The following is a 27,107-nucleotide window of genomic DNA, read 5'->3' as shown; positions in this document are numbered from 1 at the left end:
GTATGTTTTTTTTTTTTTAAAGATTTTATTTATTTACTTGAGAGAGAGAGAATGAGAGACAGAGAGCACGAGAGGGAAGAGGGTCAGAGGGAGAAGCAGACTCCCTGCTGAGCAGGGAGCCCGATGCGGGACTCGATCCCGGGACTCCAGGATCATGACCTGAGCCGAAGGCAGTCGCTTAACCAACTGAGCCACCCAGGCGCCCGGCATTCAGTATGTTTTTACGAAGAAGTGAAATGCAGATACTAGTACCAAATCCGGAAAACAGCCAGCCATCTGAAGCAGCATTAGACATACTCTAGCTGTTCAATTTCTGAAACTTCGTGTTTTCCTTTTAATAAGTAAAATACCTTAATGTTTCAAAAATGAATTTGGGGCAATACAAACCACCACGTTAATTAATGTTTCCATTTAAAATTGGTAAATGTCATAAGCTTTAAAAAATTAGCTACAGGGGCGCCTGGGTGGCTCAGACAGTTAAGCGTCTGCCTTCGGCTCAGGTCATGATCCCAGGGTCCTGGGATCGAGCCCCGCATCGGGCTCCCTGCTCCGTGGGAAGCCTGCTTCTCCCCCTCCCACTCCCCCCGCTTGTGTTCCCTCTCTCGCTGTCTGTCAAATAAATAAATAAAATCTTAAAAAAAAAAAAATTAGCTACATATTGTATCCACCTTAGAGATTTTTCCAGGTAAGTGAATAGCCGCTGCTCAAGAACGTGTTGTTTTCAAATGAGCCTTTGTTCATCTAGGAGACTAGAATATCTTTTACAATAAAACCTTCCAGCTCACAGGCTGAACTGACATATGGAAGTGAACATAAAAGGCTCAGAGGACAAGCAGGGACCAGGGACCAGAAGGCAGGACAGCACATGGAGGGCGGCAGGAGGGCGGCAGGAGGGGGGGCTCCCCAGCAGGCCTTACCTGGAGGCAGATGGCCACGTTGACCCTGCAACCGAATGTGGTGCTCACCGCACGTGCTGGCAGCCCCAGGTCCTTGAACAGCTTGGAGAAGGACTGCGTGAGCGCGATCCTGGGCCTCTCCTCTGCGACCACCATGCAGGTGCGCACGCAGGACAGGTTCACCCCCTTCATCTGTGGGAGGGGTGGCGGAATGGTCCTGAGCCATCTGAGGAAGGCTTGGCGGGGCACCCCCAGGGGCACCTGGTGCAGGAGCAGGGTGAGCGGGAAGCAAACCACAAACCCCAGCCTCCTCCTCCCCTGGGTCTCACTGGGTGGTCTCAGTTCCCCAGGGTCCTAAGCATGAAAGCACTGGAGGGGGCCCCTCAGCTCTGCACCCACTCCTGGCCTCCTGTACCCCTGCTCCAGGCCCCTGGGCCCCATGGTGCACTCAGAACTTGTATGGGCCCCACCTCCCCACCCTGGCTCCCCTGCCCACCGCACTCTGCTCCCTGCACCCCTGCTTGGCTCTCACACCATCCTCTGATGTGTGGGGTGTGCAGAGGAAGGGAGGGACCTCTAGGGGCACAGCGAGGAGCTCGCAGCATGGTGGGGTCCGGGATAAAGCACCATGGAGCCAGTGTGGCTCTACTCTATTTCCACAAATGGCTTGAACAGATCTTGGGGGTCTTTGCTTAAGGTTCCCAGGGTCCCGTTTAGAAACAAGTAGGAGCCCCTGGTTTGGACACTCTGAAAGGAAAGCAAGCAGGGTCGCTCACTCACCCTGAGGACGCCCGTCTGCGCTCCCAAGCCCTTGGTGCACATTTCCATCACCGAGTAGGAGCAGAAGGTGACCCGGGCCTTGTACTGGCTGACGGCAGACAGCCACAGGGATACGTTGCTCTCCAGCTCCAGTGGGGGCACCAGGACGGACTGGTGTCCTGAGTAGACGCTGGGAGAGTGCAGGGAGGGGGTCAGGACCGCCCACGAGGTGCCCTGGCCACCTGCATCTCTGCCTCTTTCCTTCCCCGAGGACACTTCTTTCTAAGCCAGAACTGGGCACAACTTGGCCCTAATTCAAGTGGGAGTTTCACTAGAAAATTCTGTGGGGAGCAGGGGGTGACACAGGGGTGTGGTCTCCGTCTAAGCACTTTGGAAGGATCCAGAGTCACAGTTAGGGACAGAACCTGCTGGCTGCAGACTCTGGCTTTCTACTTCCAGAGATCCGTTGCTACCTCCTAGTATTTGTTGAAATTAAGTAGTCTCTTCCCTATTACTGGTAACGGATACTGTTTATATGTAGTGAAAAATGTATTTTTACTCTTTTTACTCAGTTCCAAACTCAGGCTCCGATCCTTTTCACCCCCAAATGAACCCACTCACATGTTCATCTTAGACTGCCTGGGCACCAAAAATGAATGTTAAGGCCCCCAAAATGACACAAGTGATTCCAGTCCTGCAGGCAGGCAAGGTGCAGGGGCACCTGCTCACCACCTGCTCACCACCTGCAGCACTCACCTACTCACCACCTGCATCACTCACCTGCTCACCACCTGCAGCACTCACCTGCACACCACCTGCTCACCACCTGCAGCACTCACCTGCTCACCACCTGCTCACCACCTGCAGCACTCACCTACTCACCACCTGCTCACCACCTGCAGCACTCACCTACTCACCACCTGCAGCACTCACCTACTCACCACCTGCATCACTCACCTGCTCACCACCTGCAGCACTCACCTGCATACCACCTGCTCACCACCTGCAGCACTCACCTACTCACCACCTGCAGCACTCACCTACTCACCACCTGCATCACTCACCTGCTCACCACCTGCAGCACTCACCTGCATACCACCTGCTCACCACCTGCAGCACTCACCTACTCACCACCTGCAGCACTCACCTACTCACCACCTGCATCACTCACCTGCTCACCACCTGCAGCACTCACCTGCACACCACCTGCTCACCACCTGCATCACTCACCTACTCACCACCTGCTCACCACCTGCAGCACTCACCTACTCACCACCTGCTCACCACCTGCAGCACTCACCTACTCACCACCTGCAGCACTCACCTACTCACCACCTGCATCACTCACCTGCTCACCACCTGCAGCACTCACCTGCATACCACCTGCTCACCACCTGCAGCACTCACCTACTCACCACCTGCAGCACTCACCTACTCACCACCTGCAGCACTCACCTGCTCACCACCTGCAGCACTCACCTGCTCACCACCTGCAGCACTCACCTGCTCACCACCTGCTCACCACCTGCAGCACTCACCTGCACAGACACCACAGGGCGAAGCCGAGGCCACAGTAGGGATCAAGGCATATGGCGATCTGCCTCGAGGGGTAGAGCTCACACTGCAGCTTTATGGAGCGGCACAAGGCACTTGTGGCTGCGTGTGACATCTTAAGGAGTAAAATGGAAGTTCTGGTCAGCGATGTGAGGGAAGACAGAAAGTGAACAGCAGTGCCTGTCAACCATGCAGCCAGACACAGTTGCCTCCTTAAAGGATGGCTGGCTCAAATCCCCATTCAAACCAAATAATACACAGGATATGGCACACTAAAGACCTTCTAAATGAGATTTCAGAAGATGAAAAAATTTAATGGAGCTCCTGGCTCCTGGTAAGGAGACAGACTCATCAAAGCCACCCGCTCCCAAAGCTAGTTATAAATTCTAAAGTTTAGCTGTTACCATAAAACATCAAAATATGCACAGTTCTCGGGCTAACCTGATTCTGAGGGTTTACTGGTATTTAACACAAACTTCAAGGAACACTATTGTTGCCTCCAGCTGTGGATGAGAGTGGGGACCTGTGTAAACCTGCACCCAACACCCTTTCTCCCCACCCGTCAGAGGCAGAAGCAAGTAAGAGCTATGACCTCAGGACCCACCTTCACGCCTGCTAATATCCCCGTAGTTGACACGCTGAAGTCCAAGTATGCGAGCACATCTGGAGACGGGGGCCTGAAAATGTTCGCCACCTTCTTTTTTGGTATGTCATCTGTTGAAGCAGCGACCCCAGTAATGTTAACGCTACTCCAGGCTCTCAAAGGGAGAAAGAAAACATGATCCGTACCTGGGGAGTCCTGGGGAGAGCCCGTGCGGAACAGGAGGGAGGCCTGGAGACAGCAGGCCATGTGCATACGTGGGGAAGCTCATTTTAACCTTCAGGAAAATGTCATGTGGAGCAGACCCACCATGACTGCTCTGAGTGCGTGGTGCCAGGGACAGTGGGCGAGGTGCATTTACCAGTGCCAGAGTTCGGAGGAGCAAGGACTTGCCAAAGGTCAAAGAGCCTGTGGCTGAACCACTATTATTAGTGAGAGCTCCGACCACAGCGAGAGCTATGGGCAGGCTCCCAGGGCTCTCCCTGCTTCATCGTTCCTGTAAGACCACGAGGTGGACTCAAGTGAGGCAAGGGCTGGAGCCTACGTTGCCGCAAGCTGGCCAAGCAACAGGACTGTCTGGAGCCAGTCTGCTCCTGAGCCACCAGGGCCCCACACCGGCTGCCCTGGACCAGCTCCCCAGGACGGTAGATGGGTACCGGGCGGGTGGCCACAGACAACACAATCCCTGACCGCTTGCCCTGGAGTGCAAGGGCAGATGTCTGCCAGGTGCGGGGGTCAGGAGGGACGCCTGCCTGCTCGTTGGCTGGCCCCCCTGTGGCTGTGCACCACAGCTCACCAACAAAGCCTGTGGGGTGCTGCTAGTTTGGGGCATCTCAGCCCCAGGCTGACCTCACGGCTTGAGGCATAGCGGTCCAGGGGTTTACAGCCCTTGCTATTGGCCCACAAGCATCTCATGGGGTACAGCGGCACTCACCAATGACGGGACAAAGGACAGAGGTGTGTGCTGTGGGACCACCTGCTGCACAGGCGTGGGAAGCAGCACGAGGAGGGGTGGTCTGCAGACACACCGGCTGCCGACAAGGACCTCTGCCCCGCAGGTGCAGGGGACCCGCTGTGAGGGAGGCCCAGAGGCGAGCGGCCCTTCACCACCTATTTCAGCTGCTCCCACCCAACTTTTATTGTTTGGTGGCAAGTGTAGAATCCGTACAACAAAGAAAGGAAAGGTGGTGTGTCCCGGGGGCCAGCGCACACACCGCAGGCGCCGAGGACCCGCACCTGTATCCAGAATGGTCGGCCAGGTCCTGACGTCCACGGCGGTGGCTGCATCTCTAGATCTGAGCAGCCGCATGATGGCCTGTGTGGTGAGGACGCAGGCGGACTTGCTGACCTGCAGAGCACGGGGGTTGAAGGTGTGAGCGGGACCCGGGCCTGGGAGAGATGACACGGTGGACGGCACAGGCCCCCGCCCGCCCCTGGTCACCTCCACGATCATCTTGACAGTGGGCAGCGTGGTGGCGAGGTTCTGGGGGTGCGGGGGCCGCACCGTGACGGGCACGCAGCCGCAGTACAGACAGCCGTAGAAGGCAGCAATGAGGTCCACCCCTGCGAAGACACGTGGTCAGAGAGGGGCAGTATGGGCGGAACGCGACAAACAGCACGCAGGACCACGGAGGGCCGAACGGATGAGAGCGTCCCAGCCCAGCGCCATCCGGACAAAGCCGCGACTACGCAAACCGACATGGCACTGACACAGGGAAACCGAAGGGCCCCACAACCATCTGATTTTTGCTCCCTTTCTTGCCTCTATTCTTGCTAAGACCTGCACCCCCACTTTACACATGCACATGGTGTAGGTCCCCCTTGTAAGGGACGAGGAGTTAGTGATTTCTTTAGAATAGGTAACATCTAAGGAACGATCTGACCTGTGAGAAGGAGTATTCTGGACCCTCAGCTCTAGAGACATCTCTAAGCCAAGGCCCCCTGGCTCCAAGGAACATCCCCTAAATCAGCTCCCAATGACTGAGAGGACATGCACACCATACCACAGTCCCCAGTAAAACCCCCAACACCCCAAACAAAGATGGGACTCTCTCCTTCCCAGAGTCTCCCAAGCACTCTGTCCATAGCTGTGCGCTCTCTACACCTTCAATAAACTCTATTTCATTCCGATCTTGGCTGGTCCTGCAGGACTCCCTCCCAGTCCCAGACCCGACCTGCTGGCATCATATTTGTAGAAAGCGCTATGAGGGATGTAGAGAGACTATCCTGAAAGGCTGGATGGTAGAAGAGGGTGTGTCTGTGGCACAGAGGAGGGCACCGAGGGCAGGAGGTCTCCAGCCCGGGAGCAGCACTAGGCCTACCATTCCTGTGCACGGGGGCCAAGTGCAGGGTAGGTGAGCAAGGGAAGTAGGAACTTTTTGAGGGACGGGCTGCCCGGCTCTGAAAAGGAGGGAACACGGGAGTGGGAGGGGTCTGCCCACCAAGGAGAACAGAGCTACAGGAGGTGATGGGGAGCATGAGGTGGGGGTCTGCCCCCTTGGAGAAATGGAAACTTGGAAGGCTGCAACTCCTCGCACATCTGTTCTCAGGCCTGGGCATCCCTCCTGGCTCTCAGCTATACATCATGACACGTGACCACCAAATGTTCCTTCAGATTTCTAAATGTTTAAGTCTTAGGGGGAATTATACCACACTTAAAACCTATGCTCCCATCTTGAACTCAATCCAGCTTGAGACGCTTGCCCCCCCTACACACACACCCTGGAGACCCTTCAGAGCACACAGGGCCCCCACCTGGCATTCTCAGGCTACAAGACACCAGCCTCAGGCTATTTCAATTCCAGGGTCAAAATAACTGTCCCATTTAACCTGGCTGGTGGGTTTCACCAGATTACAAGTTCCCAGTGCTCCATCAATATTAATAACGGACACTGAGGCCAGGGCTGCTCAGCATGGTCAGAGCAGGGCCCTGAGCACACCCAGCAGACCGGGGCACATATGAGAGCTCTTACACCCAGCATGGTCGCTTCTCAACACAGCACATGAGGAAGACACAGACAGGAGCCCACTTCCTTGAGCTCACAAAACTCATGCTGCTTCCTGAACGCACATATTTCCAGGTACACAGGTGGGGAGAACCCTTCTGACCCCACCAGCATCCCCCTTCCGCAGCTTCCAGAGAGCATGGGTTCTTAATCCCTTGGCTCAATACACCCCTTTGGAAATTGGAAAAGTCCTGGGCCACCCCCTTCACTCCCAAGAAATACACAACACACCCAGTGGCAAGTACAAAGCATGGGGGGCCCTCCCACGGGGACCCCAGCTCAGCCTCCAGCTACTATACTCTCCACCTGCTGACATGTTTTCAGATGTAAATTTAGACCTTCAGCATGCATTTTCTTTTTTGTTGTTAAAAATGGTTTAAGAATAGTGTCAAACATACTCCACAGTAGAGAAGAGCATCAGGCCCCTCCCTCTCTTCACCCTCCGGATTCTCAATTACCAAGATCGCACTGGTTTGCTACCCATCTTTCCTTCCCTTTTCCTGTAGTAAAGCCTTCCCAGTGTTTCCCAGTTACTGTAGCCCTGCGTTTCCTTGTGGGCGTGCTCCCTGTGGGCGGGCTCCCTGTGGGCGCACTCCCGCGTGCTGTGCGTGCTTGCAGTCCCAGCCCTGAGTCCAGGGCTTGGCACCACTGCAGTCAGTGTAGACAGCTCGGGGCCAGGGAGCTCCAGCTCAGCCGTGTCTCTGCCCCCTCTCAGTCAGGGTGAAGCTTGCCTTACGCCTGGAACCCAGGGGTACTTGAAGAGTGGGGACTGAGCTCACCCTAGGGAAAAGTACCCTCACAGCCCAGATGATGTGGGGAACAGAGGCAGAAGGAAATGTAGATAAAAGTAAATGTCCCTATAACCTGCAGCCCGTTGACGAATACTCGAGGCGGGCAGAGCGTAACATTCCTCCAGGAAGCTCCTGTCCTAATGTTGATGCCTTGTTACAGGGAAAAACAACCCTAGCTTGACAAGAGCCAGGCCTCCAGGATCCTGTGAGTCTTCTTCAGCAGATCCAAGTCCTTTTGGACACCTCCCTTTGCCCTCCCTCCCCCAACTCCCAAGTATATGATCAGCCACCCCTCACAGCCCCGGGGCCGCAGCTCCTTCTGCCCACGGGTCCTGCCCTGGTCCCGTCCCTGGGCTTTAACAAAACCACCTTTTTGCACCACAGACGTCTCAAGAATTCTTTCCTGGCCGTCGGCTCTGGACCCCGACGACACTCCAAACCACATCACAGGGAATGGAAGGAGGAGAAAGAATGTGATGCCAGTGTGAGTTTGGGAGCATTCGAGTTACCAGGTATGTGTGCCAAGAAAGAGACCAGGCTGCCACCCTGCCCCAGGCCCCAGGAAGGGGAGACGTCCGCACGCCGTGGCAGTCCCCCAGGAAAGAGGCGCCCCGCTCCCACCAGCAGCAGCAGTCCCGCAGGAAGAAGTGCTGAATGCAACCCAGGGTCCCCCCAGAGATGCCGAAAAGGGGCCTGGACAAGTGGCCCAGAGATGAAGCACAGAGCACACTCAAGAGAAGGCACCCGACGGGGAGGGTAGATCCAAACCACAAGTCAGAAGAGTGCTGGACGCAGGGAAAAGGGAGGAAAAGCAGTCAGGAGGAAGAATATTTTCCTGAGATGAAGAGGAGAACCCCAAGATTAAACAGGCAAGACAGTGAGCAGGACCCATCCCTGGGCGCAGCCCCGTGCTTCCTTTCTCTGAGTTGAAAAGGGAAGCCTGCAAGATTCTAGGCCAGATGACTCACAAACGGGGAAGAAGAGCTGGACTCTGACCTGTGAGCCTGGAGAAGCACACGGATACGACCGTGAGAAACAGACGCAGGCGTCCCGCTCCAGCGAAGGTGTGAGTCGCCACAAGAGGGAGAGACACCGAGTGCACGGCCCTGTGCGCCAGACCCGCTAACAGGCAAACAACACACTCACAGAAGGGACACCTCCAGACCAGGGGCCAGATCCGATAGAGCAGGCGGAGCCCCAGGTCACCAAACCGAGACTTAACCTAATTACATCTACGGCCTCTCCCAGAAACGGGAGCTCAGCGTCCCTCAGGAGTCCCCTGGTCGGCATGAGCAAGGTCGTCTGTCCGGCAGACCCCACGGTCCCCTGAAGGAGAGTGACCCTGCCCAACTAACCCGCGCCCTCCCGGGATCAGGTCCCCGTCCCGCTCCCTCCTGCCCATGAACGTCTCTCATCTGGGCGGCTTCCCGGGGCTCCTCTCTGCCCGCTAGGCTGCAGGCGGCCGGGTTCAGGGGTCACCGGAGAAAGCCAACCAGACCTTCAAAATTTACCCCATTGGATTTTGTTCTTTAACAATCACAAAGTGTACAAACCATTATCAACAACCAAGAACTCAGGAGACCACTGGTCCTAGGATTGCTTCCTGAGAAACCAGTCAGAGAACGAGTATCAGAAACCTGCGTGACCAGGAGACAGACAGCTCTGGGGGGAACTGAAAGCAAAGGAGGAGAAGCCGAGAGGCTGGATTTGTAAGGGCCGTGCATCCATCCCTCTGATAATGCAGACACAAGGCAGCAACAAGGTTGTGTGTGGGGGCGGGTGGTGCGGTGGAGATGCAGAAAAGCATGTGCAAAAATTTTAAACTGTTTCCAAACTTCATTTAGGTGGTTACAGTATTTGTGCTGTTATTCTGGGAATGCTGCATGTGATGCAGGTTTAAGTGACTGAGTGATTATGGGATATGTGAATTCCATCATCTCCCTGTTCTGAAGAACCAGGATCCTCGGTATGGAAAATGGGAGATACAAGGTAGGAGGGGTTTAGTCCTGAATTAAATGGGATGTGACAGTATAAACTCATAAGGTACTGCCTCTCTAAGAGATACAATTGCATTTATTTGTAATTCCTAGCTCTGCTCGCTGAAAGGCCAATAGACAGCAGTCAATCTGGAAGAAATGCGCATCCCTCAGGCCCAGGTTTTGTTCTGGGGGCACTGGGGTCTCCATGGAGGGACGGCTGGCTCTAGATCTGGGGTCGGACGGGCAGGACGCGAGCCTGCAGCAGACTGTGGTCGCGTGAGACCAGCCGGAAGGGGCTCCTATTGGCCGAACGTGGGATGACCTGAGCTTTGACAAAGAAACTAACTGCAAAGGACTGAAACCCAACAATGTCATTTCATCCCCGAGTTCACAGTGATGTATGTATTTCTAGATCCACTGGCCGGTCAGCTTTGGAGTGTGACAGGAATACACAAGACTGACAGAGGGAAAGCATCAGCACATAGGGATTCCACCACTGGGGAGCCAAATGCTAGATGAAGGGAGTTCCTGTGCGTTAGTTTAATGGCCAACAAATGAAAACAGGAAATGACAGAATGAGAATATCACTGTTTTGTGACCCTAAAGAATGAATGAATGAATGAACTCTGAAGCACCAACAGTGGCTGCTAACGCCACAAAAGGAGACACAAGCCAACATGGGTCCCTGATGAAATAATTCAACAGCACTTGGAGTCGGCCAAGGCACCAGACCCGAGTTTGACCCAGGGCCAGGACCTAGCTGCCAACCTGCAGGAAAGACGGGAGCCAAGAACCTGCTGGCTTGCACCGGGACTGGGGCCCTCTGCAGAGTCAACCCGGAGCTTCCACCAATAAATTAAAAAGAGAGGGGAGAGGGAGAGCCTGTGGATTAAAAGAGACTGCAAACATATCGGACGTAAAGAAAACTGGCAGACTAACCCGATGTGCAGGGTGTCCCACTGGGTGCTCAGACGCTGGGGACCTGGAAGAGAGGGCTACAGAGCTCAGGGGTAGAGGCTGCTCCCGGGGGAGTGGAGGGGTTTGTGCTGGGGACACCCGGGACACCTGGCCAAGACCTGTTTTCTGACCTGGCTGTAGGTCACGGGGTGTCTGCTTTATAGTAACGGAGTGTCCCCGTGAGCGCAGAGCCGACAGAGGTCTCCGTGTGCTTACCTGGGGGGTAGACCAAAGCCACGTGGTCCCCAGTGTTCAGTCTTGCCTTCTCCATCAGGGCGGCGGCCACCCTCTCTGCCCTCTTGTGCAGCTGAACGCAGGTTGCAGTGCTGGTGACGCTGCCCTAGGAAGGCGGTCCCTGCATCAGCGGGGAACTGGGGGTGGGTCTGTTCCTCGGGCATCTGAGCACACACTGCTCTTGCCCTGTGCCCTGAACTCCTGTGGTTAGGGCCCAGGACCTGCACCAGTTCTCGGGACACACCTGCTGTCGTTCCTAGTCGTCTGTATCTCAGGGAGAGATCCCAAAGGCGGCTGTTTCTCCAGCAGGGAAGGGACAAGCTGTGCAGTGTCTCCAGAGAGCCTGGAGCAGTGAGCATGCTGCTTGTCCAGGACAGCCTGAGTCTCAGCCATTAGAGAAAACTCTTGAGGGCGCCCGGTTGGCTCAGTTGGTCAAGTGTCTGACTCTTGATTTGAGCTGAGGTCACGATCTCAGGGTCGTGAGATCGAGCCCCACGTTGGGCTCCACACTGGGCATGTCACTTGCTTAAGGTGCTCTCTCTCCCTCTGCCCCACCCCCAACTCGCTCCCGTGTGCTCGCTCGCGCTCTCTCTAAAAAAAATTTTTTAAATAAATAACTAAATTTAATTAAATTAAAAAAAGAAAACTCTTTTGGCCTTTTTGATAAAATCGGTTAAATATAACATTATAAAGAATAATAGAATAAATATCCACGTTCTCCTTACCTAATATTTTGCCACATAATGTTTAAATTTGTTTTCTAAAACATATCATCACCACTCTGCATACCAACCTTAATTCATCCTCTCCTTCCCCAGAAACAACCATTATCCTGAATATAAATACACATAAGAATGCACAATAAACAAACATCTGGAAGCTACATGGTCGTGCGTGTTTGAACTTCCTCTCCCCCAGGTCGGTGGCCTGCCCTCTTGGAGCACCTGGCGGACACAGAGCATTGCGGGCAGCACGGGCTCGCTCGCTCACTCGCCTCGCGTCTTTGCCGAGGACATCAGGACACCAGCTCCCAGCAAAGGCCTCCTTCCCTTGGCTGACTGGAGTTGGGCAGGCCTCAGAGCTTTTAGTCCTTCTGAAGGCTATTAAAGGTGCAGCTCGGTCTAAACATAATGCCCCAGAACAGACCAGCCAAAGTCAGAACCCCTCCCTTCTCCCTTACGGAGGCCAACGTGCTTGTCTGCAGAGCCAGGCTGCGTGCAAGGGAGCTGGGCTTGCTTCCCCCAAGCCCAGCTGAGGTGCAGAACGTCAGAGCCGGCAGAGCCTGCCAGTCCCCTTGGATGGCCACCTACACGGCCACAGGCCTCCTCCTAGGTTCAGAGGCCAGCATGTCCTCAGGGACCCAAGGACAATTCAAAACAGAAGAAGGCTGACAAACTAAAAGAAATGCCAAGTTTTACTAGTGACGTTGAGGGGATTTGGAAAAGGCCAGGCCCAGTCTTCTGCGGGCTCCTCCTGAGCTCTCTCTTGGCTTTAAAGACCATCTACCTCGGGGCGCCTGGGTGGCTCAGTCATTAGGCGTCTGCCTTCGGCTCAGGTCATGATCTTGGGGTCCTGGGATTGAGCCCCGCGTCAGGCTCCCTGCTTCTCCCTCTCCCTCTGCCGCTCCCCCTGCTTGTGTGCTCTCTCTAATAAATAAAATCTTAAAAAAAAAAACAAAACATCTACCTCTCCACACATGCCTGGTGGGCAACTCTGTGCGGCCCCCACCCCAGGGCCCCTCCTCTCTGAGCTGCCGCCCCACACTCACCCTCCTGCAACCCACAGGAGCCACTCAGAACCACGAAACACGCGCCTACAGCTCAGTCCCGAGCAGGCTTCCAGCCACACCCTCGGGATAACAGCCAGCACCTGGCCTCGGAGCCCCTGGCACTTGGGGCCACACCCCTGCTGTTCTCATCTTCGGGTTCCCATCAGGAGCTCGTTTTACCTTGGCCACTTGTTAATTATTGGCTGTCTCCATGCTCTAGAACTCAATCAATGATAAAGTAAATGTTTTCTGAACACCATTCTAGATCTGTGGATACACGGTGAACAAAGAACATAAAGTCTCTTTTACGGACTAGTTTTCCAGCAGGGAAGACTCACTTCAAGCGTCCTGAGGGCAGGACGCTTTTTCTCTTACTTAACACCCAGAACCTAACAGGTATCAATAAATATTTTTTAAATGAAGAAACAATGGGCAGTAATGAGCAGAAACAAAAGCTAGACCAGCATTTTCTAAGACCACAGCGACCTGCCCTTTACTGTGTCAAAGTGCAAACGTTCTCACGGCCTGTGTGAGATGCATCTGAGTGAGGCAGGATTTTTATGGTTATTTAACTTGTCATGTTTCTATATTTTGTCTGCTGGCCCAAAGCTGGATGTGCGGGTTATGGCACCTCCTTTCTATCCTGAGAACTCCTGGTACAGTGTAATCAACTAAGAGGTAGCCAAAATCATGGAAGTGAATTTCTGAATCTACCCCAGGATCAGGGCAATAAACAGCATTTGTCATGTTAAAGCTATAAACAAAAAAATCTAAATTCCTAATTTTTACAAAATAAACATTTCCTTTTAGCTCACTTAGGAGTCTTTACAAGCATGCTGTTTTTGACGGAGCATTTTCCTGTTAAATACTAACTTGACCAGAAATGTCACTGCCTGACTGAGGTGACCGAGGTGACTGCTGAGCTCCCCACACAGAAAACAGCAGGTGGGGCGGGTGGCTGGGGGCACGGCGCTCTCTGGGCAGGACTTGGGGGACAGAGCACTGGGAGCTGGCTCACCTTGGCGTTGAGCAGCAGGAAGAGCGGGTGGTCGGGAGTGGTGTGTGCCCGCCACTGCAGCACGTCGGGCAGGAACAGGAACTGCGCAGAGAGGCCCACTCAGTCTGCAGCCTCGCGGAGGGGCACCCTCCTTGTGCCCCCGGGCCCCGGCCGTTACCTTTCTGGCCTGGTCACTGTCCTCCAGGTGAGCCAGCTCCCTTCCCGAGGCCTGTGCGATCCTCTTCCCGGCAACCAGGTTCCCCACGATCATGGAGGCCGGCCCCACCTCTGGAAAACGGGGGATTCTGAGTGAGCAGGTGGTGGCTCGGGGACAGGACCGTCCGGTGACTACACTGCCGGAACACTTTCTATCTGAATGAGGCGTTTCACTCTTCACTAAGGTGCTGACGCTCAGGAAGCCAGCCGTAAGGGTCATGGTGAGCGGCAAAGAGCGTCTCTCTCTCAAATACAAGCAACCCCAGACTGAGAAATTCGCCATTTGGCATATACCTGGGGGTATGACTGGACCTCACCCACAGCCACACGCTCAGGGTACTACACGGTTTTCCCACATTTTACATATAAAACAGGAAATTAAACCTTCCTGAGTAAATGCATTTTATTTAATGATATCTTATGTGTTCAATAATCAGTGAAAGAAAAATAAAAAAATTTACATAACCAAAGGAACAAAAATAACAGTCAAGCCAGTCTTTAAACTTAGTTTCTAAATGTGTGAAATCAGGGAAGGGAGAGACCATTCGTGGAGGCCGTTGAGGTGTCAGCCGCGGGGAGCAGCCCGGCGGTCCGGCCCCCAGCACCGCACTCTCTCCATCCCTGAGCTCCACGTCAGCTCTTGGGCCGCACCTCTACTCCCAGGGAGCCACCCCCTTGCCCTCCAAGCCTCAGATGCCACGCCTGCATTTGGTCACTGAGATGGGTCCTAACAGGCAGCTGAGAACCACCACACAGGTGACACAGTAAAGTTTTCTCATCTGTGGCTTGGCTCCAGGGAGGCAGGAGGTGGTGACTGCCCTGATGTAGGTCTGGCTCCTAACCCCAGCCCCAGAGATGCAGGCCCCACGAGGGCTGCACCATCGAACCACGAGTGTGGCTGCCACCAATATTGAGACTGAACAGACAGCTATTGCCACATAGGACTAACCTGGTTGTTTCTGGCGAGGTTTGGGAAGGTTGGTGACACAGGTGTGAGGGCACATTAGTACATTACATGGGTGCAGCATCCCCTCCAGGAAACGCTGCTTGGTTTCAGAAATGTGAATCCCTCCGAGAGGAGCCTTGGGCAAGGTGTTGGCAGGAACCAGGGCCAGACAGTACACGCCCACCTGGTGGATGCTGTCGATGGCCTGGAAGAGAATAACACGAGATCGGAGGGACGGCGTTTGAGACCCAGTGCGTTACCCAGCTGCAGGCAAGCACAGGCTGACCCACCCACAGCTGCCGAGGGGCTGGGAGGCTGGGAGCTACACCAGGTGAGAGCATGCAACTCTAAAGATCGTGGAGACACTCTGTCCAACAAGAACACATGGAAGGACAGGCATATACGTTTCTATCATTTAACACACACACATACTATGTGTGCACATATACACAAATCTGAAACTGCACATATTAAAGAAAGGAAAGTTAGATAAGCCAGCGCAGCTGTGGGGGGCAGAACACAAGAATTTATCTTGTGTTCAGATTTGACTTTGGAGCCATGTATGTATTTTACATCCAAAAAACTTGAAATTTTAAAAAGCAATCCCTAACAATTGAAAGTGAAATAAAAGAAATGAACTCAGCTGAACTGGAATTAGGTTGGTGGCAAAGCCCCAGAGAGAGAATCTATTTAAAGTGACTCTAAACATGGTAATTTGATTAGTCCACCCCTAATGAGATATGCCCTATGGGCAAAAAGAACTGCAAAAAAATGTTAAGCTGCTCTCAGAAATCTCACGTTTTAGAGGGAGTGTGGAGACCGTTGTTTTGAGACTATAGTATAGCGTGGCCTGAGGCAGATGAGTGATTCTCTGATGAGTTGTTGATGTCTGCAATTTTTCAGTGTGGGAGCAAGGAATCAGTGAGTTAAGTAAAAATTCTGTGGTCTTGAATTTGAGCTGGAACCAGCAGCATAGACTCATGATGTAGGTACTCTTACAAACAGATATCATTTCCTACTCTGTCCACTGAAGAAAGCCCAGAAACAGTGAAGAAGCCGGCAACATCGAGTGCCCAGATGGTGGTCCCCAATTCCACTTCCCCTATGAAGTAGCAGGGTCCCTAGGGTCCTGGCCATGACAGGTCTAGGATGCAAAACACACTGCCTGTCCCCAAGCATCTGAGCTTCCTCATCTCTGCTATGGCCTCAAAGAATTCCAGGGGTACATCAGAAGGACTCAAGAGCCAACTTGAAGAGGCTCCCACTGACCACTGAAAAATAAAAAAACTATAATAGACTGAATCACATCCACGATGTTTGCATCCACTAGTTCTTAGTGAAACAAATAAACGAAACTCAGCGGTCACTTGAAGAAGATTCTAAGAAACCACCTTACTACTCTGAAATCAATCCTTGATCTTGTTTTCTTACACAGCCTGCCTCCAGGCCCCTGGGTGACTGAGGAGGGCATGCGTTCTCCAGAGGAGAAACTTCCAAGGCTGCTCCAGTGAGCCTTCATAATCAGGGTTGCTCCGCTGTCAAGTCCTAACAGATCAGTGACGCCAGGGTGGTGAACAGAGGCAGCCAGAATCATATGCCACCTTCCAGGAGGAATTTTTGCCAGAAAACTGAACCTGAGTCTGATCCAACCACAACGTGCAGGATGACCACAGGCGACAGACGGCTGTATTGAATGATAGATCTGAGACACAATCTTCAGAGCTCAGGCTAAAGAAACATACTGGACAAACAACTTGTTTTTGTCCACAAACTAACCACAAGAAAACTATGACAGAGGAAGAATCTGTAGATTAAAAAAGACTTAAAGACCTTGTCCCCACCAAGTACAATTTTTTTTTTACCTCATTTTGATCCTGAATCTAACAAACAAACATTAGATAATCAGAGAGTCTGAATAGTGACTAGATATAGAATTACAACAAGAAATTACTGTTAGGATAAAAACTCTGAACACAGCAGGTATAGAAAATGTACCTCAATGAAGAAAGATCATATTTCACAAACCCACAGCGAACACCATTCTCAATGGTAAAACTTTTCCCCCTAAGATCAGGAATAAGTACATGGAACTAGAAGTCCCAGCCACAGCAATAAGGCAAGAAAATGAAATAAAAGGCATCTAAATTGGAAAGGATGAAGTAAAACCATCACTATTTACAGATGACATGATCTTATATACAGAAAACCCTTAAGACTCCACCAGAAACTGTTAGAACTGATAAACACATCCAGTAAAATCACAGGAAACATCTGTTGTGTCTCTGTACACTAGTCTAATGAATGAGCCATCAGGAGAAATTAAGAAAACCATTCCATTTACAGTTGCACCAAAAATAATAAAATAAAATAAATTTAACCAAGGAGGTGAGAAATCTATATGCTAAAAACTATGACAGTGATGAAAGAAATTGAAGACACAAAGAAACAGAAAGACATTCCAGGCTGATGGATTGTAAGAATTAGTATTTTTAAAATGTCCATTCTACCCAAGGTAATCTACAGATTCAGTGCAATCCCTGATTCCAATGGCATTTTTCACAGAACTAAAACAAATCATCCTAAAATTTGTATGGATCCAAAAAAAGACTCTGAGTAGCCAAAGCAAACTTGAGGAACAAAGCTGGAGGCATCACACTTCATGATTTTGAATTATATTACAAAGCTTTAGTAACCAAAATATGATATTAGCATAAAAATAGACATACAGTTCAATGGAATACAATAGAGAGCCCAGAAATAAACCCAAGCACATATAGTCGATTACTTTGTGACAAAGGAGACAAGAATATACCATGGGGAAAAGAGTGTCTCAATAAACGGTTCTGGGAAAACTAGACAGCTACATGCAAAAGAATGAAACTGGACCACTTTCTCACACCATCCACAAAAATAACATCAAAATTGGGGGCGCCTGGGTGGCTCAGTTGGTTAAGCGACTGCCTTCGGCTCAGGTCATGATTCTGGAGTCCCGGGATCGAGTCCCACATCGGGCTCCCTTCTCGGCAGGGAGTCTGTTTCTCCCTCTGACCCTCTTCCCTCTCGTGCTCTCTATCTCTCATTCTCTCCCTCTCAAATAAATAAATAAAATCTTTAAAAATAAATAAATAAAATCAAAATTGGTTAAAGACTTGAACATAAGACCTGAAACCATGAAACTCCTAGAAGAAAACATAGGTGGTAAGCTCTCTGACACAAGTCTTTTTGATGATTTTATGGCTCTGACACCAAAAGGAAAAGCAATGAAAGCAAACATATAACAAACAAGCTTCTGCACAACAGACGAAATCATTAACAAAATGAAAAGACAACCTACTGAGAGAAAATATTTGCATATCATTTATCTGATAAGGGGTTACTATCCCAAATATATAAAGAACTCACAGAACTCAATGGCAAAAACAAACAATCCAATTAAAAAATGGGCAGAGGATCCAAATAGGCATTTTTCCAAAGAAGACATACACATACTCAACAGGTACATGAAAAGATGCTCAACATCATTAATCATCAGGAAAATGCAAATTTTAAAAAATGAGGTATCACCTCATACCTGTCAGAACGGCTAAAATCAACAACACAAGAAACAACAGGTGCTGGCAATGATGTGAAGGAAAAGGAACCCTCCCACACTGTTGGTGGGACTGCAGACTGGTGCAGCCGCTCTGGAGAACAGTTCGGGGGCTCCTCAAAAGGTTAAAAATAGAACTAGCCTACGATCCAGCAATTGTGCTACTAGGTATTTACTCAAAAAAACCCACCAAAAACACTAATTCAAAAAGATAAATGAACCCCTATGTTTATTGCAGCATTATTTACAATGGCCAAGATATGGAAGCTGCCCATGTGTCCACGGACTGACGAACGGATAACGAACACACGGTGTGTACACAATGGAGTGTTACTCAGCCATAAAGAACGGGATCCTGCCATTTGTGACAACGTGGACGGACCTCGAGGGTGTAAGCAAAATAAGTCAGTCTGAGAAAAACACGTCCCACATGATCTCACTTACATGTGAAATCTTAAAACTGAGCTGACAGATAGAGAACAGACTGGTGGCCGACAGAGTGGGGGTGGGGTGGACAGAATGGGAGAAAGTGTCAGAACGTACGAACCTCCAATTACAAAACAGAGAGTCTGGGGATGTAGTGCGCAGCACGGGGACTACAGATAAGAACTCTGTACTGTACACCTGAAAGCTGCTGAGAGAGTAGATCTTAAAGTTCTCGATCACAAGAAAAAAACTTGTAATTATGTATGATGATGAATGTCTACTAGACTTACTGTAATCACTTCACAGTAGATACGAATATCAAATCATTATGTTGTACACCTGAAATTAGTATTATACATCAATTATATCTCAGTTTTTAAATTAAAAAAATTTTTTTTAAGATTTTATTTATTTATTTGACAGAGAGAGACACAGCGAGAGAGGGAACACAAGCAGGGGGAGCGGGAGAGGGAGAAGCAGGCTTCCCGCTGAGCAGGGAGCCTGATGCGGGGCTCGATCCCAGGACCCTGGGATCATGACCTGAGCCGAAGGCAGATGCTGAAGGACTGAGCCACCCAGGCGCCCCTCGAAGGCAGACGCTTAATGACTGAGCGACCCAGGCACCCCTCTATCTCAATTTTTAAAAATATTTTATTTATTTATCCAAGAGACAGAGAGAGAGAGGGAGATCATGAGCAGGGCGGAGGGATAGAGGGAGAAGCAGGCTCCCCCCTGAGCAAGGAGCCTGATGCGGGACTCGATCCCAGGACCCTGGGATCATGACCTGAACTGAAGGCAGGTGCTTAACTGACTGAGCCACCCAGGTGCCCCAATTATATCTCAATTTTTAAAAAGTAAGAACATTATTGTTAATTCTTAGAGATGCGATAATGGTATTCCTTGTTTAAAGAAATAATAAAATCTTTACAGATAAATGCGATGTCTGGCATTTACTTCAAAACACTCCTAAGGGAGAAGGGGGGAGGCCAGGTGGGGACACAGTCAGGACCTGGGTTGATAACTGTTGAACAGGGTTATGGGAACATGGGGCTATTATGATGTAGTTTTTGAATATTGGTGAGGTTGGTGGGGTCCAGAGCCGACGGCCAAGAAAGAATTCTTGAGACGTCTGTGGTGCAAAAAGGTGGTTTTATTAAAGCCCAGGGACGGGACCAGGGCAGGACCCGTGGGCAGAAGGAGCTGCGGCCCCGGGGCTGTGAGGGGTGGCTGATCATATACTTGGGAGTTGGGGGAGGGAGGGCAAAGGGAGGTGTCCAAAAGGACTTGGATCTGCTGAAGAAGACTCACAGGATCCTGGAGGCCTGGCTCTTGTCAAGCTAGGGTTGTTTTTCCCTGTAACAAGGCATCAACATTAGGACAGGAGCTTCCTGGAGGAATGTTACGCTCTGCCCGCCTCGAGTATTCGTCAACGGGCTGCAGGTTATAGGGACATTTACTTTTATCTACATTTCCTTCTGCCTCTGTTCCCCACATCAATTACACTCTTCTTCTTGTTTGTTGTGTTAGAAATATTCCATAATAAAATATCAAAAATTTTATTAAAAATAAATGTTGTGAGATACTAGCGGGAAAACACTACTCTGAAGCTCAGGGCCACCTGGTCTCCCTGATGCGTGGACCGCTCTATGCCTGTTTCTAACAGCTTCATGCCACTTCACACAACTGGCCTGGAGATGGCAGGGTACCAGAGGAAATTCACCCAAACATTTGTACCATTCCCCACAGCAGCTTTATTCATAACAGTCAGAAACTGGCAACCCAAACATCCAGCAGGATGTGAACAGATAAGCGGAGAAACACAATTTGGCCACCAGGAGGAATGCGCCACCCCATCCACACGACACAAGGGATCGCAGGACCATGCTGAGGGAAGGAAGCCAGACAGAACGGCAAACAGTGTGTGATTCCTTTTACCTAAAGTGGTAGAAAGTGTCTGTGGTAGAAAGGGACACACGCTGTGCCACTCACGCGTGCGGACATACAGCCGACCAGCGGCTCTCGGGCTGGGCAGTGCGGCAGAGGTGGGGGACACGGGAGAACCACGGCATGGAGGAGATCTTCTGTCTTCATTACCGTGGTGCACTGGTTACATGGGTGCACACTGTCGTCAAAACTTAGCGCCTGCACACTTACAGATGGGCTCATTCTACATAGAAATTGCATCCCATCAAGCCAACTGAAAATCCCCTACTGGACAGTACCTGTAAAGTTTGTGCACTTTACTGAATGTAAATTTTACTTCCTTCCCTCCAAAATAGTATGCTGGACTCCGTTCAGTATTTAAAGAAATGAGGGCCACCATGCGGTGCAGGGCAAGGTGGCACCCCACACCATGCCCTGAGGAGTGGGCAGAAGGACAGATGTGGGACAAGCAAGTGTGAGGATGTGTCAACCATTGCAGAACCTAGAGATGGGTATTAGGAACTTTCTGCGCCATGCTTTCCGCTTCGCTCTAGCTCTGACATTGTCATAACAAAACGTTGGAAACCACCACCGTTGTGGTGGCACACAAGCTCTCAGTCCCCCCCCCGGTCCCCTGTGGCCATGGCTTGGTCCGAAGCTAAGTAACAGTCTCAACGGATATCATCCTAATCGACAGGAGAGTCACGGGACTGCTGTTTTAGGACACACTAACCCTTGTACGGAATTACAGTTTCAAAATGCTGTTCCCTTATCTTTACAAAGCCCAACTTCTTAAGCGCCTACTGTGTGCAGGCAGCACAGGGTGGAGGAAGGCTGCAGCTCTCAGTAGTCAAGCCCGTGATCCTGTGTGGGGCGGCTAGACATCTGGGCTGCTCGGCACTGAGCTAGAGACAGGGGCAGGCAGGCCGGGCTCTGAAGGAAGGGAATGCAGACCCCTGTGCACTTGGACTCATCGGAACCACACTCGCAGACACAGGGGCCAGCTGCCGGGGCGCACCTGCAGCACGCGGCTCATCCACTGGAAGCTGTCCTCCTCGGAGGCATCTGGCCGCTGCTCAGCCACAAGGACGATCCGGTCATCGTGCAGCACCGTCACGGAGAACACAGCAATCCTGGGGGAAGACGAGGACAAAAATGACCACCCCGCAAAGGACACCAAACAGGACGCAGACGCTTCCTCTCCCTTGAAACAGAGGGTGCAGACATGCTCGTGTTGAAAAGACAATCTAACCATGGGCTGCTTGTTGAGACCTGGAGAAGTGACAGTCCCTGGTCTCCTACAGTACGGCTGAAATAAGTTCCAATTCGAGAAAACAAAGAGGACTCCGGTGCAAAGCAAAACAACCAGGCACAGATCTTAAAAGAAAATGTTCCTTAATTATAATGTCGATGCACGTGCTACATTTCTTTGTGCAAAAATCTTTGTCTAGAAATACTATCAGGTGTATTGTTTAATCTTACTGGGTAAATCTCTTTCACTAATGTGTTCATGTCCTCGTGTTTACTGTGGTGTAAGTGGACTTGTTTCTCCCGCCTCACTTTAGGGATTTCAGCACTCTCCCTTTCTCTGTATTTACTGCCTTTTGCCTCTTACACTTGGACGTGGTTCTCTTTCTCCTTATGGGACAAGAAGCTGGTCTCCCCATTGAGCCCAGCACGTCACACACCTACTGCCCCAGTTCTGGGCCTTCATGGACAAGCTTGCTTTCTCTTGTTCTCCCCTTTGGCTGGTGTGCACATGTGCACGTGCACACACACATTTTACCCAGCACTAAATTTCCCCTGCTTTCATACATCTTGAATGTGTCTCTCTTAGTATCCCAAGAATATTTTTATTACAACTGCACAATTAAGTGACAATTGGGATGAACATAAAATCTAAGTTAAAAATTCCTTTTAATAACTTAAAAACATCATTGCACTGCCACCTTCTCGAGCTGGCCCCAGCACTGGGGAGTCTCATGCCTTCTGCTTGACCCTGATGCCAGACCCTTCTTGAGTCCCGCAAACCCAGCCTCCTGCTGCCCAGACGCTGCCCTCCCCTCCATGCATGTGCCCTCCCCTCGGGTCTGCTATTTCTATGCCAACCCTTCCTTGGTTTTTTAAACTTTTTTTTTTTTTTTAACCTCTGGAGTACTTCCTTAATCTGACTTTCCAGTTTATCACTTCCTTCTCTAGCTGTGTCTATCCTGCTATTTGTTCCATCTATTGTGTTTGTGTTTAAGAACAAAGGACTCATTTTGTGTACGCTATAACTATAATTCCTCTAGCACACACTCTGTCAGCTGCAGCTCCAGTTCTATTTTATTTTATTTTTTTTGGGAGCAGTGAGTGAGCACAAACAGGGGAGGGGCAGAGGGCAGAGGGCAGAGGGCAGAGGGAGAGTCTTAAGTAGGCTCCGTGCCCAGTGCAGGGATCAGTCTCACAACCCTGAGATCATGACCTGAGCTGGACTCTGAAATCAAGAGTCAGACACTTAACTGACTGAGCTACCCAGTCACCCCTGTGGCTCTATTTCAAGGTGGGTGTGGTGGTGGGGACAGGCAGGTACTCCGGCCCATGGCTGATGCAATCACTGGCACCCCCACTAATCACCCACGATGGCGACACCTTGTCAGCTGCCTGCTGAGGAAGGGCCTGCACCTCCAGGTCCTGTCAGGTCCTGGGGCCCTCCCTAATCTACCCCAGAAGCAGATGTTGGCCACCCTGACATTATCTCCACGGACACCCACACTAACAGTGTCCTGTTTCTGCTGTGAGGGCAGGTCACCAGGTCCTGGCAGCCCCCACTCAGGCACCCACACAGGCCTGCCTTGCTGGTTTCTCCTTGGTAGCCATCCCATACCCCTGTCATCCCAACCTATGAGAAGGGTCAGCAGCACACACTCTTTGACAGAACTCCCTAATGATTTCTTTAAGGAATATTCAAAGGCAGGGTCTGGCCAGGCTCACAGGTACCCTAGTTTGAGTAATAAAGCACGCCCCTGAGAAGAAGAAAATTAAAAAATGCAGCCAGCTGGGTGGACCAGCTAGGAGAAGGGGATGCTTCCTTCGGGCTTAAGAGCTCAGGAGTTGAACAGAGCCAGACACAGCTTCCCTCCTCACCCCCAGTTGTCCAGGGTCAGAAAGTGCTTGCCTTACACATTCAGAAAAGTTGAATAGTTGCTCATCCCAGGAGTGAGGTAGGGCCCTCCATGTGTCTCGCTAAACCTCAGTAGAAAAGAGAGTTGACCTTTGGTGATTCAGAGAAACTGATCCTTTACTGTTTCAATCTGCATGTCTGAGGGTCCAGGGTCCTAAAGCAGGTGCTCCTTGGACCTTGTCCTCTCAAAGAACCACATGAGCCCTGTGGGCAGTGAGGACACTAATGGGCTCCTGGCTGCAAAGATCGTCCTTTTCCTTGTGAAGATTTTCTGATGAACAGGAATTTTTAGGTTTTGTGTATTCCAATCACTGGACTTTGCTTCTACTGCAGACAGATTCTCAAACTTCAAGTAGAGAAGGGATCTAGAGCCATAGTACAGGGGCCCGCAGCGCATCACCTGCCTCTGTAGACAAACTTCATGGGCTCCACGGCCAGTGCAGTGGCCACGATGTCATCCGCATTGTGTCTACGAACTCCAACCACCATCAGCCCCTCCAGCTTGCCCACGACAAAGACCAGGTTATCCTGGAAGCAAGGACACAGGTCAGGATTTGGGACATGCAGGCAGGCCCTGTGGGTCAGGCAGTTGATAGCTGCTACAGGCAGCTGATGGCACATGGAAACCAAGGGTCCTGCCACGTGGTGACATGAGGGGTTGGGGGGGCACAGGGTCCTGCATCCTGGTGGGCTGGGGAGGAGACAAGCGGACATGGGGGGGCAGCGGTGGGAGGCACAGGGTCCTGCATCCTGGTGGGCTGGGGAGGAGACAGGGGGACATGGGGGGTGGGGGGGCACAGGGTCCTGCCTCCTGGTGGGCTGGGGTGGAGACAAGGGGACATGGGGGGGCAGCAGTGGGGGGCACAGGGTCCTGCCTCCTGGTGGGCTGGGGTGGAGATAAGGGGACATGGGGGGGTGGGGGGGGCACAGGGTCCTGCATCCTGGTGGGCTGGGGTGGAGACAAGGGGACATGGGGGGCCGGGGGGGTTGCACAGGAAAGGTGAAGTTGTATAGGACTCTGACTGCCCCTGCCCTCAGGCAGGGCTCCCAAAGTCAGTGGCAGGGACATTCTGGGCTGAGAGTACTGTGTTATGGGTGCTGTCCTGTGGACTGTGGGATGTAGAGAGCATCCCTGGCCCCTAGATGCGCACTGGATGCCGACAGCATCCCCTCTACTGAGGTGTGGGCCTGTCTGGAGGCCCAGGTCCTGGCAGCAGGACATACTCACAGGCCCGATGAAGCCCAGCAGCCCCGTCCTGGTGAAAGGCCTGTCAGACACGGGCACGCCTCCTGCCGTGACCGGGATGGTCTGCGCAGAGCAGAGAGGGGAACGTTAGGCTGTGCCCCATGGACAACTAACCAACCGGCCAGATGCCGGCCAGGGTACGGCTCCCCAGATCGGGCCGTCACCCAAGGATCCCTGGTGGGGAACAGGCCACCCCAAGGCCGGAGTCTATGTCAGTGGATGAGATGCTCCTCGGGCTCCCGCACCCAGCATGGTCTGTGTTCCTCCTGTGACCCCCTTATCTCCCTGTGCCCAGCAGCTGGCCCCTCAAGCACGCGGAGCGCTGGCTTCCCGGGCTGACCTCAACTCCCGTCAGGGCTGGAGAGCCGCTGAGCCTCACCCCCCACACTCCACTGATGCTATGGAATTCACCTCAACATAAAGGGCAGGAAAAGGTACAAACCTCAAAGACACTCTTAGTGATTCCAAGTAGCCCATAGTACGCTGTGCCGGTGGTACTGGAGTTGACACATATTTCTCCAACTTCATCGGTTTTACAGAGATAAGGGGTACCTTCTATCTTCACAACACATACGTCAGCTAAAGAGAGGAAAAACCCCCAAAGTCATACACAAGAAATACACGTAAATGGGTCATTCGCAAAGATCTACTTGTCGCTACATTTGCAGTTATGGAAACAAAACATCACACACGCAGTCTACTCTTACAACGAGTTGTCGGACGTGCATACTACACGCTCTATCCAGGTGTATGTCCTTCTGCTTCCTACGTAGTATTTAACCGAAGCACGATGCATCCTGCACATCATAAGCTCAGGCTGACAGGACACTTGCTCTCTCATGGACACATTCCGTGCCCCCTCCTTGTGTCACCCTCCTGACCCCGTCTCATGCCGTAGCCCCGCACAGCCCATCCCATAGCCCAGCGACCTCCTGTTCCACTGTCATAAGCAGCTCCCCACTGATGAGCCTGCCTGCCGCCCGCTCTGGGTATGGGGGACCGTGCCTGTCCCTGCCACAGAGCAGGCATGACTGCAGTTCCAGGCCACCCAGCCTTGCCACAGAGCAGGCATCCAAAACCAGCCTCTGAGGGAAGAGTGAAATGCACACCAGAATGTGCAGTGGTCCATTTAAGGAAACTCAGTTACCCAGTGAGGGATTAAGAAGCCTGTGGCCACCTGGGCATGGCCCTTCCTTTGACTCGAGTGTTCTCCAACACACTCTCCTCTCCCAGGATGGTAATTAGCAAGAGGACAAAGAAGAGGGCTCATCGACTGGTTTCCATTCATTCACAAATGCTGGAGGGGGACGCTGGTGTGCAGGTCACAGCCAGATACTCCCACATGCTTGCATTTGCAGCAGAGACCCTGACCTAAATGGTAAAAGGCCACAAACCCCTTGGGGCGAACATAGTGAAAGGTTAAGTCTCTGCTGAAAACAAGACACCGCCAGCCCTCAACACGTCAGCTCTGCAACGGTCCCGACTAACAAATGACCTGGGGAGCACTGTGCACACGCACACATACCCTGGGGGAGCACTGTGCAGACACGCAGACACGCACACACACACACTCCTAGGGGAGCACTGTGCACACACACGCACACACATGCAAACTTGCACGGGGGGGAGCACTGTGCACACACACGCACACACATGCAAACTTGCACGGGGGGGGAGCACTGTGCACACACACGCACATAGCGTGGGTCAAGACAGCTGCCCATGAATCTCAGAAGGGCCCGCATGGCGAGGAGGAAGCCGAGCCACCACGAGGTCACCACAGTGAGGTGCAACCATAGAAGAGCACGCACAGAGCCTCCCCAGCTCACAACTGTCACCGGGCCTCCAGGGCCAGGCTCAGGTCTCCATTTCCCTGTGCGACGCTCCACAGGAGGACCACAGGCAGGCCGTTCCACGACCCTCTCCTTGCGGCACTGCCACAGGGCCAGCACTCAGGTCCAGGGGGCCCGGGGGCCAGGAGGCTGCAATGGGAATTTCTTGCAACCTTCCGAGTCATGCTCCTGACCGAACACATCCCTGCTACCCTGGCTGGTGGC

At 51.9% G+C, this 27,107-nt stretch overlaps 1 protein-coding gene across 9 annotated transcripts in view; it reads right to left on the bottom strand.

Moving 5' to 3' along the window:
* Positions 1 to 27,107, bottom strand: part of DIP2A (disco interacting protein 2 homolog A) — a 106,355-nt gene that overhangs the window by 8,416 nt on the left and 70,832 nt on the right. For 5 of the 9 annotated variants that reach the window (XM_027582435.2, XM_027582436.2, XM_027582434.2 and 2 more), the window contains 14 exons: positions 25,493 to 25,629; positions 25,033 to 25,113; positions 24,205 to 24,332; positions 21,660 to 21,774; positions 14,707 to 14,908; positions 13,720 to 13,829; positions 13,563 to 13,643; positions 10,759 to 10,882; positions 5,252 to 5,373; positions 5,047 to 5,158; positions 3,814 to 3,923; positions 3,194 to 3,324; positions 1,677 to 1,845; positions 918 to 1,088 (listed from right to left, as the gene is read on the bottom strand). In XM_027582435.2, the coding sequence (XP_027438236.1) occupies positions 918 to 1,088; positions 1,677 to 1,845; positions 3,194 to 3,324; positions 3,814 to 3,923; positions 5,047 to 5,158; positions 5,252 to 5,373; positions 10,759 to 10,882; positions 13,563 to 13,643; positions 13,720 to 13,829; positions 14,707 to 14,908; positions 21,660 to 21,774; positions 24,205 to 24,332; positions 25,033 to 25,113; positions 25,493 to 25,629 (1,793 nt within the window). Of the gene's footprint in view, positions 1 to 917; positions 1,089 to 1,676; positions 1,846 to 3,193; positions 3,325 to 3,813; positions 3,924 to 5,046; positions 5,159 to 5,251; positions 5,374 to 10,758; positions 10,898 to 13,562; positions 13,644 to 13,719; positions 13,830 to 14,706; positions 14,909 to 19,935; positions 20,072 to 21,659; positions 21,775 to 24,204; positions 24,333 to 25,032; positions 25,114 to 25,492; positions 25,630 to 27,107 lie in introns of those variants that run through there. The other 4 variants (XM_027582439.2, XR_003517907.1, XM_027582440.2 and 1 more) reach the window with 4 other exon arrangements.

The sequence above is a fragment of the Zalophus californianus genome, chromosome 1 (genome assembly GCF_009762305.2).
Source record: "Zalophus californianus isolate mZalCal1 chromosome 1, mZalCal1.pri.v2, whole genome shotgun sequence".
NCBI classification, from domain to species: domain Eukaryota; kingdom Metazoa; phylum Chordata; class Mammalia; order Carnivora; family Otariidae; genus Zalophus; species Zalophus californianus.
This window is presented reverse-complemented; position numbering and strand designations above follow the sequence as displayed.